The sequence below is a fragment of the Bubalus kerabau genome, chromosome 19 (assembly GCF_029407905.1).
Source record: "Bubalus kerabau isolate K-KA32 ecotype Philippines breed swamp buffalo chromosome 19, PCC_UOA_SB_1v2, whole genome shotgun sequence".
NCBI lineage: Eukaryota > Metazoa > Chordata > Mammalia > Artiodactyla > Bovidae > Bubalus > Bubalus kerabau.
Window position 1 is genome coordinate 31459825 of NC_073642.1, and position 18688 is coordinate 31478512.

General features: G+C 35.3%; 1 protein-coding gene across 1 annotated transcript in view; it reads left to right on the top strand.

Annotated features, from left to right (window-relative positions):
• The window catches only part of IREB2 (iron responsive element binding protein 2), a 53220-nt gene extending 34532 nt beyond the window's left edge, over positions 1–18688 (top strand). Inside the window, exons 11-22 of the mRNA XM_055556744.1 lie at positions 309–425; positions 1500–1659; positions 2782–2917; positions 5559–5643; positions 5990–6146; positions 6457–6581; positions 8521–8625; positions 8723–8865; positions 11250–11397; positions 11482–11604; positions 14669–14854; positions 15581–18688. Coding sequence (XP_055412719.1) covers positions 309–425; positions 1500–1659; positions 2782–2917; positions 5559–5643; positions 5990–6146; positions 6457–6581; positions 8521–8625; positions 8723–8865; positions 11250–11397; positions 11482–11604; positions 14669–14854; positions 15581–15691 — 1596 coding nt within the window. The 3' untranslated portion in view covers positions 15692–18688. The remainder of the gene's footprint in view (positions 1–308; positions 426–1499; positions 1660–2781; positions 2918–5558; positions 5644–5989; positions 6147–6456; positions 6582–8520; positions 8626–8722; positions 8866–11249; positions 11398–11481; positions 11605–14668; positions 14855–15580) is intronic.

Here is an 18688-nt window from a genome sequence, read left to right on the forward strand (position 1 = left end):
ACCAGGCATCTGTGAAGACAGTCTTACCTTTGTCGGGGGAAAAACATTTGAGAAACAAAATGTTTTATGTAGACTATACAGTTGGTGTTGTGGTAGTTTGCGTACTGGTCTAGTCTTTTAGCAAATTTTTATACGTTTCATAAATTAGGTTTTAATGTATTTATTTCTTGGGAGTGTATGTCATCATTGAAAGATTACATTAAAACGAATATGAATATACTCATTCTGCATCAGAAAGTAGCACTCAAGTTGGAATCTGTACTTAAGAATTCTAATTCCTTTTCTCCTTCTTCTCTCTCATTTTCTAGGTGATCCAGATTAATCTGAATTCAATAGTTCCATCTGTCAGTGGTCCAAAAAGACCTCAGGATAGAGTTGCTTTGACAGATATGAAAAGTGATTTCCAAGCTTGCTTAAATGAAAAGGTAGATTACCTTATTTGTCAGTACACCTTGTGCTAAGTAAGTAGCCAGGAACTAGCAAGATGATCTATGAACTCAATCTACTGCTATATTTTTACATATTATGGCACACACCAGCAGCTCACTCTTCCTCTGTCCAAAATGTAAGTCAGTCAGACATCTCATGAGATTGTTCCCAGATTCACTGTGAGGACCAGAGGTTGCTTGGGAATATTTAAATAAAAATTTCAGTTAATTAAAAACTGAGTTTCTTAGTCACTATAGCCTCATTTTAAGTTGAATAGCTTCATGTAGCCATGGGTCTTGTATTGGACAGCATAACAATTGAATATTTATATCATCACAGAAAGTTCTGTTGGGCAGCAGTGGTCTAGACTTTCTGTGATTTCCCAGACTAGGAAAAAACTACCGTATTGTTGCAATGACTGTCTTTAAATCTGGTAAAGTAACTGGATGCCAAGTGACCTCTTTGACTTTTGGGGTTTGTACTCTCTGTCTTAAGAATCACGGATTTAATCTTGTCACTTTCTCTATTCTGAGAACTAATAGCCGGCTTTATTTTCAGAGCCTTTTGTAATTTCTTTATTTTCTTCCTTTTTTTTTGGTGGAAAATCTTAAACTTTACAGGAATAAAATAGTGTAATGAATTCCCATGTACCTCCCTTAAACAATTACCATCTTACCTCATCTGTTCTACACACCTGTAGACATAAGGATCTTTTGAAGCAAATCTTCAAGGCCATTTTCAAACAAAGAAAAAATGTTTACCATCTTTTGAGAATTCCTGTTAATTAGAATAAATAAAGAACAGCAAAGCCAAGTAAAACCTGGGTCCTGAGTAGCTGGCTGGACTCACTCAGTAGATAAAAGCTTAGGAGTACCACCAGACTCTTGTCACAATTATTCAAATTCGTGCTTCAACTGAATTATAACTACTGAAAGTCATGGCCTTCAGCATCACTCCCAAATAGTCAGAACTTATCAGATGTCAAGGATCTGCCATATTTTCTACCCATCTTTTTTTTCTATACATATCAAGAATATTTAGTTTATATATTTATGTGCAAATTTGTGTAGGTTGGATTTAAAGGCTTCCAAATTGCAGCTGAAAAGCAAAATGATATCGTCTCTATTCATTATGAAGGAAGTGACTATAAGCTGGCTCACGGATCTGTGGTCATTGCTGCCGTCATCAGTTGTACCAATAATTGCAATCCATCTGTCATGCTTGCTGCAGGTAGGTTGTGGTTTATATCCATACAGTTTTCTGTTATGTTCATATTCTGTTTCTTAGATGAGGCATAAGTATAGGTGTCTTGATTTTGTTTTCTTGAAGATGCTTTTCTTTTTTTATAATTTTTATTTATTCTTTTGGCTGTGCTGGGTCTTCGTTGCTGCGTGTAGACTCTATCTAGTTGCAGTGAGCAGGGACTACTCTAGTTGCAATGCTCAGGCTTCTCACTGCAGTGGCTTCTCTTGTGGAGCATGGTCTCCAGAGCACAGGCTGAGTAGTTGTGGTGCACAGGCTTAGTTGCCCTGCAGCATGTGGAATCTTCCAGGACCAGGGATCAACCCCATGTCTTCTGCATTGGCAGCTGGATTCTTAACCACTGGACCACCAGGGAAGTCCTCTGTGTTTGATTTTGAGAGCCTTTCTGAGGTTTTAATTAGGTCTAAAGGAGGCTAAGATTGATTTATGTTATTAATTATATTTTTATTACAAAGAAGGTAAATTTTCAAAATTGTAACTTAGATATCTGAGTTTTAGGTTATATCTGCTTTTTCTATCAGTTTAGAAGTATATTTAATTAGTAAATCTCTTGATAATCTATTAGACATTTACCATAGCAGTGTGCTAGATTCCACTGAGATATAAAGGAAGTAAAAGATCATTGTCAAGGAATATACATGAAATCAACTATATACATAGAACAGTTCACAAATTTTGTAAAATCAAGTATAATAAATGTTAAATTGCCATTTCTTCATTATGATTATAGCATTTAAAATCGTTCATTTAATGGACCATTAAATCATGATACACGTTAATATCATGTGTACATGATATTATTATATATTCTTCCATTTGTGTGCATGATGCCTTGATATCCAACTATATCTTAACAATGTATAACATAAAGGCACTAGTATATCTACCACAACTTTTGTTTAAATGAAATAAATCAGTAGAATAAAATGGACAGGATAATGACAGTAATTTTGTGAATTTCAGACTTTCACCCTAACCTATATTGGAGGTTACCTGTAAAATGAACCCTTTCTTACTTCATACTTTAATATGAGGGAAAGAGGGAGAGAAACTTTGCCATAATAAATTATTGTTTATTTACTGTTGCAGGCCTTTTGGCTAAAAAAGCTGTTGAAGCTGGTCTACAGGTTAAACCTTACATAAGAACAAGTTTATCTCCAGGCAGTGGGATGGTTACACATTACCTCAGTTCAAGTGGAGTATTACCGTATCTTAGTAAGCTTGGGTAAGTGATGGTTACCACTTTTTAATATTAGTATTCAGCAGTGATTGAAGCTACTTGTTAGGGCTTTTTGTATGCAAAAAGAAGATTGGAAAAAACACTTAGGGTTCTACTTGTTGCCTTGCCATAGCCTGAAAATCCTTGAGGCTGTATCATGCAGCATTTACTGGGTGTATTTAGTCAACAAGGCAGTGTGTTAGCTACAGAGAAGTAGATGTGATCTCTAGTTTAAGGATAGAAACACAAGACAGACAAGTAAAGCCAAGTAACAATGACAGGATAAGGGATGGTAACAGTACTGCATGATTTCTGTGAGTCATGTAGATCAGTTTTCAGAACTGAGTGAAATCTAATAGGTTGCATTATTAATGAGTAAATTGTCTTAATTGTGGTTTTGTGAGATTATTTGATCCATTAAGCATAGGTTAAGTTGTCCCTGAACATTGGAGAAAATAACTTTTCTTATATTTCTTAAGCACTTCAAAAAAATAATTGATGCTAGCAATGTTTTCACTGGGTATCAAGAAACATATTGTCTTACATAAATCAATTCTTTTGCAAAACTGATAGGGTTTTAGGTTTTTTTCTTTGTTTAGAAGAGTAGCTGGAAGTAATTTTGAGGATTATACATACAGTTTTTCAGTTATTGGTGCAAATGTAATTGCAGTTTTTACATTGTTGAAATTTGCCATTCGATATTGGAATACATTCTTAAATAAATATGGTTATGTTATACATCATTTAATGTGCATTTCTTGCTTCATTTTTTTTCTAATGACTTGTACTTGCTGTTTATATTTATTTTGGACTGTGGAAATGATGTTAGACAAAAAGCAAATTCAAATGATTTTCTTATTCGAATTCAAAATGGATTATAGAGCAGTGGAGACAGCTCTCAATATCAACAATGCATTTGGCCCAGTAACTGCTAATGAACATACAGTGGAGTGATAGTTCAAGAAGTTTTGTAAAGGAGACAAGAGCCTTGAAGATGAGGAACAGAAGTTGATAGTGACCAACTGAGTGCAAGTCATCAGAGCTGATCCTCTTACAACTACACCAGAAGTTGCCAAAAAAATCAGCATCGACCATTGTACAGTCATTGAGCATTTTAAGCAAGTTGGAAAGGTGATAAAGCTAGGCTAAGTGGGTACCTCATGCTGCTGCTGCTGCTAAGTCGCTTCAGTCGTGTCCAACTCTGTACGACCCCATAGACGCAGCCCACCAGGCCCTGCCATCCCTGGGATTCTCCAGGCAAGAACACTGGAGTGGGTTGCCATTTCCTTCTCCAATGCGTGAAAGTGAAGTTGCTCAGTCGTGTCCGACTCTTAGCGACCCCATGGACTGCAGCCCACCAGGCTCCTCCGTCCATGGGATTTTCCAGGCAAGAGTACTGGAGTGGGGTGCCATTGCCTTCTCCTGGGTACCTCATGAGCTGACTGCAAATCAAAAATATTGTCATTTTGAAGGTCATCTTCTCTTATTCTACACAACAGCGAACCATTTCTCGATTGGATTATGACGTGTGACGAAAAGTGGATTTTATACGATAGCCAGTGACACCCAGCTCAGTGGTTGGACCAAGAAGAAGCTCCAAAGCTCTTTCCAAAGCCAAATTTGCACTGGAAAAAAAGATCATGGTCACTAGTGGTCTGCTGCCCATCATATCCACTACAGCTTGCTGAATCTTGGTGAAACCATTACATCAGAGAAGTATGCTCAGCAAATCAATAAGATGTACTGAAAACTGCAACGCCTGCAGCTGGCATTGGTCAACAGAAGAGGCCCAATTCTCCACAACAACATCCTGTCACATGCTTCAAAAGTTGAGCCAATAGGATTATGAAGTTTTGCCTCATCAGCCATTTTCACCTGACCTCTTGCCAACTGACTGCCACTTCTTCAAACATCTTGACAACTTTTTACAGGGAAAATGCTTCCAGTTCGTCAAATCCTGAAACATGGATTTTTACCCTGCAGGAATAAGCCAACTTATTTCTCATAGGCAAAAATATGTTGGTATAATTGTTCCTGTTTTGATTTTAATAAAGATGTGTTTAAGCCTAGTTGTAATGATTTAAAATTCACAGTCTGAAACTGCAGTTACTTTTGCGCCAACCTAATATCATCGTGGAATTTTTGTCAGGGACTTTCCTTGGGTTTAGTTGGTTGAGAATTAGAAAATCACTCCTATCAGAGTACCCAATTTCAGTGCCTCTTTGGGTCCTTTGGTCAAATTTTTGCAGCCAGGTTCTCTTGATATTTGACAGTTAAACCTCTTTGTAGGGAAGTATAATATTCATTTTTTGAATGGTCACGTTATATTCCTAGCAGGTAATATTTGAGGAATTTTCTTGTGTAGTGTGATAAGTTCTGTGTCAGATTTAGTTAACCAAATCTAACTAGGGCGAGTCCTAAGTATCAGCTCTTTAGAAGTTTGCATTCAGTACAGACAGCATGCCTGAGTCTGATTTGATTATTCAGGAGCTCTGAAATGAACATGTTGATGAAGGTTCATGTGTTGTTAATATTCTCTTCAACAATCTTATTATAGTGATGCAAATGAAAGATAAGACTGGTCCTTTCTTTACCAGAAAATGTTGTGATTTTTCTATCCAGTCACATTGTATTTTTTGAAATGCAGATTTGAAATCATTGGCTATGGATGTTCAACATGTGTGGGAAATACAGCACCCTTATCAGAAGCAGTTTTAAGTGCAGTAAAACAGGTAAACTATGTGGATCACTAGGACATCCAAATGGTTTTCCTTAACTATATTTCACTGTTAAATTATCACATATACATATTGCTGTATTTATATTTCTATAGTCTTTGCATCTCTTGAGAAAAGTAACTTATCAATCATAAAATGATTCTTTGAAATCATTTTTAGATCCTTGAAATAATTCCTTCCTAGTTTACAGGACTGATGGTTCTGTGCCTAATAATTAGAAATATACTTTTGGTTATCTTTTCCTCAGAAATATAATATTTTGAGATTGCTTATATGTGAGTATCCACATTTGTACCATCTCTTGAATATATTTATTTGTGTGTGTGTTTTTCTTTTTTAGGGTGATTTGGTTACTTGTGGGGTTTTATCTGGAAATAAAAATTTTGAAGGTCGTCTTTGTGATTGTGTTCGTGCCAATTATCTTGCCTCTCCACCCTTAGTGGTAGCTTATGCCATAGCAGGCACAGTGAATATAGATTTCCAGACAGAGCCTTTAGGTATGTTTTCCTTTGTATGTATGCATATATACCCTGCACATACTTTTTTCCCCAAAAGTTATATTTTTGAAATGTTTCCTAGACCATTCATTCTTTGAACTATTTTAAGAAATCTTATCACAATGCATGCATTATTAATTTTTGATTCATATGAAGAATATAAAATGTACAAGTAATCAGTTTTTTTAGCTGTTTATGCCTGAAGCACTCTGTTGAATAATATACTTGGTTTCTATATGTCTGAAAAGATGTGAACATTTTGATGTAATTACTTTTTATACTGAATTTCACATTAAAAAATTTTAACCAGGTACTGACCCTACTGGCAAGAACATTTACCTGCATGATATTTGGCCTAGTCGAGAAGAAGTTCATCAGATAGAGGAAGAACATGTTGTATTATCCATGTTTAAAGCATTAAAAGAGAAGATAGAGGTAAGACTCACTTGTTTCTTAAATAGTTTAGTGAAGTGGCTGCTGCTGCTGCTAAGTCACATCAGTCGTGTCTGACTCTGTGCAACCCCACAGATGGCAGCCCAACAGGCTCCTCTGTCCCTGGGGTTCTCCAGGCAAGAATACTGGAGTGGGTTGCCATTTCCTTCTCCAGTGCATGAAAGTGAAAAGTGAAAGTGAAATCGCTCAGTTGTGTCTGACTCTTAGCGACCCCATGGACTGTAGTCTTCCAGGCTCCTCCATTCATGGGATTCTCTAGGCAAGAGTACTGGAGTGGGTTGCCATTGCCTTCTCCGTAGTGAAGTGGCAGTGTGTGTTTATTTTATGCATCTTTCTGAATAGGATCAAAATTAAAATTATATTATTTTGAATACACAGTTTTTAATGAATGATGGTCATTTTGTATCTGAAATCTCTAATATCTAAGAGACTTAGAGTATCAGAATTGATTTTATTTACTTATGAGAAATGTATCAACCATTTATATTTGGCATCCTGAACATGGACACACTTCATAGAAACTGCCCTTGTTTATTGTTCCCATTTACATGATTCAAAATTCAAAAGAAATACAAGCAGACAGTGAAGTCTCCTCCCACCCATTCCTTAGCCATCTCGTTTACCTCCTTAAAGGCAACAAGTTTATGTCAGTTTCTCAAGCATTGTTTCAGAGATGTTTTGTGTATCTACGAGCAAATACATATGTTCATACTTTTTAAAAAGAACTTAGAATATAAATATGAGAGCAAAAATGATATTTAGTCAGTTAACAAATATTTATTGAGCCCCTACTATGTGCCAGGCACTTTTCTAGCTGTTTGCAGTGTATCAGTGAAGAAAACACAAAGTTCTGAAGGGGAGAGGCAGGTAATAAACTGTAGACAGAATAATTAGGTAAATAATACAGTATGTTAGAAAGTAATCAGTGCTGCAGAGAATTAAAGAGCAGGGTAAAAAGAACCAATTGTGTAAAATTCAGAAAGTAGATTGCAGTTTTTTATAGGATAGTTGAAAACATGGTATTGGAGCAAAGTTTTTAAGAGGTAAACAGTTAGTCATATATCTAAACAAAGAATGGGACTAAGCAGATAAAGAGAGGGACCAGTGTAAAAGGCCTTAGGGAGGGAACCGTAGTGAAGGCAGTGTGACTAGAACATAGGAATTAGGAGAGATGGTGATAGGAAATGATGTCCAGATTACATAGGGAATTATAGGCCATTATTAAAATTTAGTCTTTTACTCTGAAGAGAGATGGGTAGTCATTGGAAAGTGTGGAACAGCTGTGTCATAATCAAAAAAGATTGCTGTCTTGAAATTGAAAATATCTTGGGGCAGGAGGGTTGGGTGATGAAAAGGATAGAATCAGGAGAACCTGTTGTATGTAGTAGTCCAAAATAAAAAATGGTAATAGCATGGAACATTTTGGGTAACAAATGGAGGTGGTGAATGGTGAAGTTGTGAATATAGTTTGAAGGCAGGGCTAATAATACAGTGATATAGGACAAATATTTTGAAAAACACAAGTTTTTCTCCATGATAATATTCTTAAAGATTGAAAGTATACCCCCAAAACACACTTAATCTCTTTAGCAACATGTTTAGATCTTTCTAAATTCTTTGGATTTTCTGGAGTTCTCTGAAGTCTTTCACATTCATGTTGTATTGAAATTTATTTCTTTGGGTATTCCTGAAAATCTGATGTGCTGGCATTTGATGAGCAGATTTTATCCATTCTGTCCAAAGATGTCATAATTTTATAGAATGCACCATCTTGGCTTTCTTTGCAAATGGATGAGGCCTGTTTTCTTTTTTTCGTTCTAGCTTAAGTACTGTTTTAATTTTCTTGATTGTTTTCATAACCCTCATTTTCTGACTCCATTTTATCTTTCTTTTGGTTTATCAATGAAAACCATATTCACAGATGGGAAATAAGCGGTGGAATTCTTTAGAAGCACCAGATTCAGTTTTGTTTCCATGGGATTTAAAATCTACTTATATCAGATGTCCTTCATTTTTTGATAAGCTTGTAAGTACTGCTTTACTGTTTAATCTTTAAAAAATTGTTAGGAAGTTGAAAAAACCTCATGAAGAGTTAATCGCCTTCAACATTTTTTACCTTTTAGACCAAAGAGCCAGTTGCACTCCAGCCTATTGAAAATGCCCATGTCTTATTATACCTGGGAGACTCTATCACAACAGATCATATATCACCTGCTGGAAGCATCGCTAGGAGTAGTGCTGCTGCTAAGTATTTGACAAACAGAGGGTATGTGTATATGGTTATAGACTGTTTTTGTTTTATCTTCCTTATTAATTAAGAGACTTTTACTGGGTCATGTTCCTTTATTCAGAAAATTACATGCTATCATGGGTGTCTGATTGTCAGTGTATTTGACCTAAGCAATAACTGGAATACCTGTTGTATTTGCTTTTGCTTGTAACTTTAGAAATTGAAGTTCCTATCTTAAATTGAGCCCTTGTCCTCAAGTAAACAAATGATTGGAAACAAGGTTTTTCTTTTTCAGAGCTACTTTGTTGAAAAGTCGAATTGGTTTCACCTACCAAATAAAGCCTGATGGTTCTAACCATCTTCCATTGTTGGACTGCACAGTTTAAATGTGTATTGGGGGCTATAAAAATATACATGCATAGGCTAGGCTTGATCTTCTTGAGCTGAAAAATTTCACAAGAATAATAAATGTGAATGTAAAAATCGTTTACATAGGATATATAAATCCAAAACTAGAAACATTTTGTTTCATTTCTACATGGTTAATAACATAAGAGTTGCTCCCTCTTCAAAGAATTATTTTGACACCAGAGATAAAGTTTTGGTAAAGGTAGAACTTGTGGTACCACTGCCTGATCAGCTTTTTGATGCCTGAGCTATGCAAACGACAATTTTCATTGAAAATATCTTAATAAAAATCAGTGCTACATTTGACAGCTTGATTTGACATGTAATACGGCATAGCTCTTATTATAATTTCATTAGTCCTATTGTGAAATCTGTGTTTGAATTTCTAGTTAATTGTAGTTTGGTGTGAATTAAAACACTTTTTGGTAGAAATAGCTAATAGCAACTCTGGTGTGATTTAGTGAAAACAAATCAGATTGTTTTACATACGGCTTTTTATATGGTGAGAAATAAAAATTTTCTTTCTCCCAAATATTTTTTAATAGGTTGTAATTTCCATCTTGGTCATAATTGTGATATAGATTCCATCTCCCCCCACCCCCCAAAAAAAGTCAATTTTTATATTTTTTGTAATTGCTGGTATGGATTTCTTAGCATAGTTAATACAGTAGTTGTCAGTTTGAATTTTTATTTTTAAAAGACACTCAAACCCCCCACCACCAATGTTTAAATGCACATCCTGAGGTAAGATATTTAAATTAGAAGAACAGTTGTTGTCTTAACATAAAAGAGGAAATTAAAGATAGATGGAAGTTGCTTGTTTGTTGCTGAGATGCTTGTGCCTAGTTTTCTCTTGTCCTTAAAAGTTCATTTATATAGTGACCAATCCAGTAGCAAAAAACACCCACAGCACACAGATTATGCTGTCTAAATACCAATTCTTAGTACAAGCAACCAGTTCTTCTTGGAGAAATGGTTGATTCCAGATTTGGCACTGGAAAATGTACAAGATGATTCTGTGTCTTAAACCAAGAAAGAGCAAGAGCTATGAAAAACTACCAGGCTTTCTGTCAAAAGGTCTCAGGACCCAGCTTGAAATCTGTCACTGCTCAAAGATGGGATATATTGAGCATCAATAAAGAATAACTGGAGTGGATTGAAACATAATGAATATGTTTAAATCCATGAGTTCATAATGATACTAGAAGAAAAAAAATTAAAAAACACCAAGTTACTTTTGGAAGATGATGAGGAACCATCTCATTATTTAACAATAAAGGCTTTTCTGTATGGAATGTATTTCAGTATAACCAAATCATTGATGAAGGAAAGTTTGTCTTTATAGAGGTTTTTCAGCTTAAAAAATGAAGGAATAATAGAAGTACAACATCATCATTTTGCAGTCCCTAATGCAGTCTAGATGATGATGATCAGTCACTGGTAGCATTTCAGAAAGAAAAGGGGGTATCATGGAAGCAATGGAAGTAAGATCTATAAAGCATCATTGCAAAAATATAAACCCTGACTCTTAGCAGGTCACTAGATTTGACATCTGGTTAACAAGAAATACAGGAGGGAAAACAACATCTGAAATGATAGTGTGGCGATGTAGTCAGTGCAGGCTAGATATAGGAATGTGCTACAAATGACCTAATGTCTTTACATAAAGTATATAAGGGGACAAAGAGGGAGAAGGAACATACAGATTATAAAAAAGTCTTGAGAAAACTGAAGGAATTTATAAAACATACCTGGATCTGATTTGAGCAAACCAACAGCTAAAAAGGAAAACCAGGGAGATTTGAGTATTTACTGGCTAGCTGATACTAAGAAGTTTAGAGGTTTTGTTTATTTGTATCAAGGTAGTATTTTTAAGTCCATATCTTTTAGAGAAACAGACTGAAACATATCCAGTTAAAATGTGATATCTTGATAAAAAAGTGTTTTTTTAAATGTTTGACAGTTAAATAATGTGATTATTTTCCATCTAATAAAAACTAACACTCTTGCAGCCTTACCCCTCGTGAATTCAACTCTTACGGAGCCCGAAGAGGTAACGATGCTGTAATGACAAGAGGCACTTTTGCAAATATCAAGCTTTTTAATAAGTTTATTGGAAAACCAGCTCCCAAAACAATTCATTTTCCATCAGGACAGACGGTAAGGATATATACAGAGTGTTTAAGCAGTTGCTACCTAGATTAAAATTTGTATTAAAATTTTTATGTTTGTTTTAATCTACAGCTGGATGTATTTGAGGCTGCAGAGCTGTACCAGAAGGAAGGTATCCCACTGATTATTTTAGCAGGGAAGAAATATGGTTCAGGAAATTCAAGAGATTGGGCTGCCAAAGGACCATACCTACTGGTATTGCTTCTTAAATTTTATCTTAAAGTTCAAAGAGTTTTAAATATTCCTTTTTGTCAGTAACATTCTATCAAAGTTTATTTTGTTTATTTAGACTTTTTATTTTTATGTCTACTTGGATCTCATTTACAGGGTTTTTTTTTAGGTGATCTTCTATACATTGTACTAGTTGCTTTAAAAAATTTTAGATTTTTTTTATGTATTTTATTATTTATTTTTAGCTGCACTGGATCTTAGTTGTTGTGCATGCTTTTTGCTAGTTGTGGCAAATGGGGGGTACTCTAGTTGCTGTGTGTGGGCTTCTTATTGTGGTGGCTTTTCTTTTTGCAGGACTCTAGGGCTTATGTCAGAGAAGGCAATAGCACCCCACTCCAGTACTCTTGCCTGGAAAATCCCATGGACGGAGGAGCCTTGTAGGCCGCAGTCCATGGGGTCGCTAGGAGTCGGACACGACTGAGTGACTTCACTTTCACTTTTCCCTTTCATGCATTGGAGAAGGAAATGACAGCCCACTCCAGTGTTCTTGCCTGGAGAATCCCTATTGGGTCTATTGGGTCGCACAGAGTCAGACACGACTGCAGCGACTCAGCAGCAGGGCTTATGTAGCTGCAGCATGAGGACTCGAGAGCGTAGGCTCAGCACTGGTGGTGCACAGGCTTTGTTGCCCCGTGGCATGTGGAATCTTCCCAGACCAAGGATTGAACCTGTGTCCCCTGCATTAGCAGGTGGATTCTTAACCATTGAACCTTCAGGGAAGTCCCTAATTGCATCTAGTACTCTGAATTTGATTAAACCTATATCAGTCTTATTTGTGAAAATAAATATAATAGAGGGAAAGGAGATTCTGTCTCAGATTACTGCTTTATAATAATAATTATACCTATTGGTAGTTTTACTTGCCCCTTTTTCATTTAATTTTCTCTGATTTGCTCCATGAAGGGTTAACAGACTTAGAGATAGTCAGCCAAAATTTACTTTTGTTTTCAAATAGAAGATGATGGTCCCTGGCTATCAGCTAAAAGACCTCTCTCTTGAGACCATTTCTTTGTTGAGCAAATAGGGGATCTGCTGGGGAGAATAGTTGTGTGATATGTGCTTTCTGCCATTCCTTATTTGTGTTTCTCTTTACAGTTGTATTTGTGAAAAAGGCTGGTCAAGATACAGCCTTCTTAGCTATCATAATCATACAAATGTCATTTGGTTTTAATCTTTAACCTCTCCCTCCTTAAAATGTGGATACTCTTAAGGAGTTGCAGGAATAAGCCTAATTCTTTCATCTTTGTAAAATAATAATTTTAAGTACCAACATAATTCAGAAATAGTCCAGTTTTGGTTCTTAACCATTGCAGTAAAGCAGTTATCACAATAAAGCAAGTTGCACAAGTTTTTCTGTTTCCCAGTGCATATAAAAATTATGTTTACACTATACTGTGGTCTACTAAGTGTGTAACAGCATTGAATCAAAAAAACTATACATTTAATTAAAAAATACTTTAATGATAACGCTGACCATCATCTGAGCCTTCAGCAAGTCGTTTGGTAACATCAAAGATCACTTATCACAGATCAGTACAACAAATAAAGTAATAATGAAAATATTTGTAGTATAAGAATTATCAAAACGTGACAAAGACAAGTGAGCAGATGCTCTTGGAAAAATGGAACCTGTAGACTTGATTGACATAGAGTTGCCACAAAACTTCAATTTGTAAAAAAAAGAAAAAGAACAACAAAAAAACACTACGGGGAAAGCTCGGTAAGAAGGTGGTATCTCCTGTATCACAAATATTAATTATAAGTTCTCTTTTTCTGGAGTTGTTTAGCACCCCCCCCTTTTTTTTTTAATATTTCAGGCTTTCCTCATATAGTTGTTGATCCTTGGCTGTCTATTCAGTTAGATGTTTAAAAAAAAAAAAAATGATTACAAGCTGAAAAAAATGATTACAAGCTGGGATTGTGGGCTAGGTTTTGTTAGTGGGCCTTACTTGAGAGAGCCCTGTATATCAGTATCTGTAAATATTTTCTCTTGAGGCCATGCAGTTTCTTCATGGAAGGAGACCCACTGAAGAAACAGACTTACTCCTGCCCCGAGTCTGATAATATTCTCACCTGGCCTTCCTGTGAGCCTGGTGTTCCTCCTCAGTGGAGAGCATCCCTGCTCTACAGGGTGGTGCACTCCCAAAGGGTGACACAAAACCTTACTCTGTATGTGTAAAGTACACACATATATATACATAAACAGATACACAGTATCTTTGTGACATTAAATTTTGGGAGGTGGGCAGATAGGAGAAAGATGTGTTTAAAAGGGAAATGTCTTAAAAAAGAAAAAAAGGCTCCTTAGGAGGATAATAATGGAAAAAAGGAGAGATACACAAGTCTTCAGCTTCTTTTCTCCAGAGAATAACCCCCACTCTTGCTGAGTGGGGACTGAGCTGGAGATCTTACTTCGTTTTATAGACTTCTCACTAGTATCCCAGTATTCTGAGAACCTTATGCCTCTGAGCCTCAAGCCATTTCTAGGTTCTTTGTTGCAGAGTGACTCAAACCTTAGATTGGGTATCACTCTAATTTCAGTTTGTCAGTCTGTAGTCTCAACATTCTCTGCTAAGTCAGTCACCCATCTCTGTTTTCTAAATATTTACAGAATTTGCACATCCTGTTTGTTGCTGTGGATTTATACTTCTTTATTCCCTTACTTTAATGGCAGTTTAAGAGGGAGTGTTGATAAACACATATGTTAGATCTACCATAATTAAACAGAAATCCGCTTTAGCCCTTTTTGAGTTTCAAGCAACTGCCCCCAGTTATGGAGAACACTTAGTATGTGATAGGCACTGGCGGTACTTAATCCTGGAGTGGCAGAGGGGCAGTTAGAGTTAAGGAGCTACTTAGAGATACAGGAAAATAATCTGTAAAAGGTTTCTTTAAATACTTTGATATAACATTGACCTTCATATGGGGTAGTGGGTTTGAAGTTTTTACAGAAAAGCCAAAAGTAGAGTTTTTTCCCTTTTAAAATTGTGTAGTAGAATGAAGGAAATAAAATGCATGTTTGTTACAGGGTGTGAAAGCTGTTTTGGCTGAAAGTTATGAAAAAATTCACAAAGATCATTTGATTGGAATTGGCATAGCTCCACTTCAGTTCCTTCCAGGAGAAAGTGCAGATTCCCTGGGCCTCTCTGGCAGAGAAACATTTTCTTTAACATTTCCTGAAGAACTGTCTCCTGGAGTTACATTAAATATAAAGGTATACCTAAATTTCTCAAATATATGATCATGTACAGTACTATATGTTTAACTAGATGGTTGTAAACAGTAATAAACAATGTCTGTAAATTACATATTAATGTCAGCTAGTAAACAAATTGTAGTTTAAGAAGGCTTTATTTTGTTGGTACTTAAACCTGTGTTAATATAGTTGGTCTCTGAAGAAAAGTAGAAAATGTATATACTTAGTCCAGAAAAAAGAAAACATGAACTTCCAGTTACATGTTTCAACTTCCTCTTCCTTGTTATCAGCTCTCTCTGATAATGTAATTTTTAGTCCAGGCATGTACACCACTTCATTAGAAGCCAGAGTTTGAATGTTCATGGTTAGAGTATCACAGACTTTACAACTAAGAAAAAAGGAAAACGAGTAGCAGATATTATATGCAGTGAATATTTGATTTTTAACAAAATGAATATGAGTAATTAGTATAACATCCCTAACTAGTAAGTCAAAATCTGAATGATTTAATACTTTAAATGATAACAGTACTTGTTCTTTAGAATTAGGGATGAAATATTTGTTTTTCTACTTAGCTGTCAAGCTTGTAATTGGGTATCTTATTTGTTTCTCAAGCAAGAGAAATGTTTCTCAGACAGAATATGTGATGAGTATAGTCATTGAATAGGAAGACAAATAGTCTTAACTACTAAGTAACATTACAAGATTTTACCACTCATGTGAGATGTTTTTGTTTGTTTAAAGACAAGCACTGGAAAAGTATTCAGCGTGATTGCTTCGTTTGAAAATGATGTGGAGATAACATTGTACAAACATGGAGGATTATTAAACTTTGTGGCACGGAAATTCTCATAGTATCTACTCACCATGAATACCTTTCATAACTGGTGACTGCAAACAAAGCCTTTTGTGCTGGACCCAGGAATCCTTACCATGGAGCTGCAGATAGTCCCAGTATGCCCACTTATCTCATCCATGGATGTAAATGATGATGAATCAACGTAGTGACTGAAATGAAATCTTGATTTTAAATAATATACGAATGGTGCTAATAACATTGCTAAAATCATTGTGTGAAGTGTGTTGTGGAAGAGGCCTATAAGTAAGGGGGAATATTTTATCAGACCATTTTGTAAATAAAGGCAGAATTTGAACTTGTGTTGAAGATTCTTATATGAATAACCTTCCTGAAGTCTCCTGTTTAGTTTTGCACCTATAAAACTGTATACTGCTGTTTGTTGGTTTAAGAGTAGCGGATGGAAATTTAAGAAGCCAGATAATTCTAAAATTGTGGAAAGTGAAATCTGATTTATAAATGGACTTTGAGATATGTTCATTCCTTTCCAGAATTGAGCTGGACGTAGTGGCATTCTTAGTTTGTAATATAAGCCAGGGTTTTCCTAAGTCTCAGTCAAAGGATAGAACTTGCCCCAGACACAATCATTCTGTCCAATCCAGTCGAGGTTTCCTCCACATCTGAAGATGGACTGTTATAGAATACAGTTGATTGTGCAGCACCATGTATTAGCCGTGAAAATATGTACCACATATGCAGCCCTTATTTTTTCAGTAATTTGCTCCTGTGACCCTGGCAAGTCTCAGATGGCATTATGTTAATTGGATTAGATTACTTTGCTCACTTTATGTGATACTGTAACTTCTATGACCTATATTTTAGGTATCATTAACCAAAATTCCACACTCATTTACAGTTGCTAAGGAGAACTTTATTTAATCATTAAACACTAACATGATTTCCTCTAGATTTTTAAATTTTCCACCCTAAATTATATGGTTGTTCAACCCTAAACATTTTTTAAATGTTGGTTTCTTCTTAATTATATAAATCAATTTCCTGTCATTTTGAATCATCATTTCACCTGGGATGCATGATACTATTAATTATATATGCTTTTGCTGACCGTTAGGATAAAACATTTAAATTATTGCTGTCTGAATACCATATTTTCTCTATATGCATGTTTGTTTACCACATCACATGTTCTGTTAACAAAAAGTTTGGTGACTTTTAAGAAAAGGTTGGATAATTAGTTCCAAAAGTCCTATACCTTTTTTAAAAAATTAAGAAGTTAAAGTTAGCAGGCAGAAGGTTCATTGTAGTGATTTCCGCCCCCCACCCCCACATGGAGATCATCATATGACCTAGTTAAGTTACTGCAATTCAGAATTAGCTTACATTGCACAAAATAAATTGTTTTAAGCTAAAATGCTGAAACTACCAAACCAGTGGGTAAAGACCACTGAGAACTTTGCACATAATCAGTCATACAATCTTTCGAAAATATTCTGTGTTTAGACAATTAGATGGACTAGAGTTTGGTAAAACGATTTCCCTTTTATTTAAAAATTTTATAAGTATTTTCTTTGGTACTTTCAAGTCATATTGTGTTCTTGATATTTTATTATGCTGTGTATTTGTCAGTGCATGTGTTTTTAATTTACATGAAAACATGAATTAAGGTTGGAGAATTTACAAGTTGAAAGTTAAAATATCAGTTATAGGCTTTTGAGGAGATGAGAATCCAGATTGTGTGTGGGGAAAACATCTGTATTATTTCTAAGCCATTCTGTAATACAATGTGTAGCCTGTGGTCAGAGGCCTGGGCATCACCATAAACAGCAGATCCAGGAAATGAAGAGATGATAAAGTTAGCCAGCTATGAATTAAGCATTTACATTTCCAGTCTACCTAGTCCAGTAAAAATACAAGCAGATCTTTATTTCAGGAGAAAAAAAAAGGTTCTCTTAAAATCTCTTGTTAATATACAGTGAACCAAAAAACTTGATAAGCAGTGGCTATCAATTGGGGAGAGACTTGTGGGTGTATGACCCTGAGTGCACCTGTAATTCTTCCTCCAGCCAAATTGTGTTTGCAAAAATGTGGCACCTCTTGGTTTTTATTGTTTTTCATATCTCCTTTATTGACTATATCTGGATAATTTTGTGTTTTTAAAAAAATACACAGATATTGTGGGAAGAAATATAATAGGCCCATGAAATAAGCAAATTAGTGCTATGAACTTAAAAGTGAAATTTCAAAGGTCATGATCAACAACAGCATTTTTGTCATATTTTAAAAAACATTATGCTACATACCATTGCACTATTATATGCCTTTGGTTTTTCTAATTGGTGAAAATGTCATCCAGTCACTGAATGCCATTAATATACCTAAAAAGTTTCGGAGATAGGAGTTGTTATTTCCTATTGTATCTCCAAGCTGACATTGGAATGAGAGGTATTAGAATCCCTTTAGCAAAGTGCTCAGTTTTTCACTGGGAATCAAACTTCATTGGTACTAAAGGACAAAAAGCAGAGCTAAGACCTAAATCAAAATTCTAGTTGCTTACAACTAGGGAAACAGTGTTGTGTGCATTCACCCGCTCAGTGTTCAGTGACAGGATGAGGAGAAATTATTTGACTAATGTTTTTCTATAGTTGAATTAAAAGACATCGTTCTTTTGCCTTTAGGTTTAGGAGAAAGTGCTAAGATACTGGATGTTGACCCTATCTTAGTTTGATTTGGAATACTAAAAGAGAGGGGAAGGAGGTGGACTTAGTCTTCTTTAGTGACTTTTTTCCTGAAGTGTGATAGTGCCGATGTTTATCAGTTTTACACATAGTATGTCATTATGAAACCATATATCTCACTTAAGTAACTATAAATCATTGTCTATTATTTAAAGCCAACAAAACAGTATAACAGTTTTAAGTTCAGTAATGTTAAGTATTGTATAGAAATATATTGGAGGCAAAGTTCAGTTGATGACAATTGTGTATATGTTACTGATGCTGTAAATTATTTTTAATAAAGAAAATTGTATTATCACA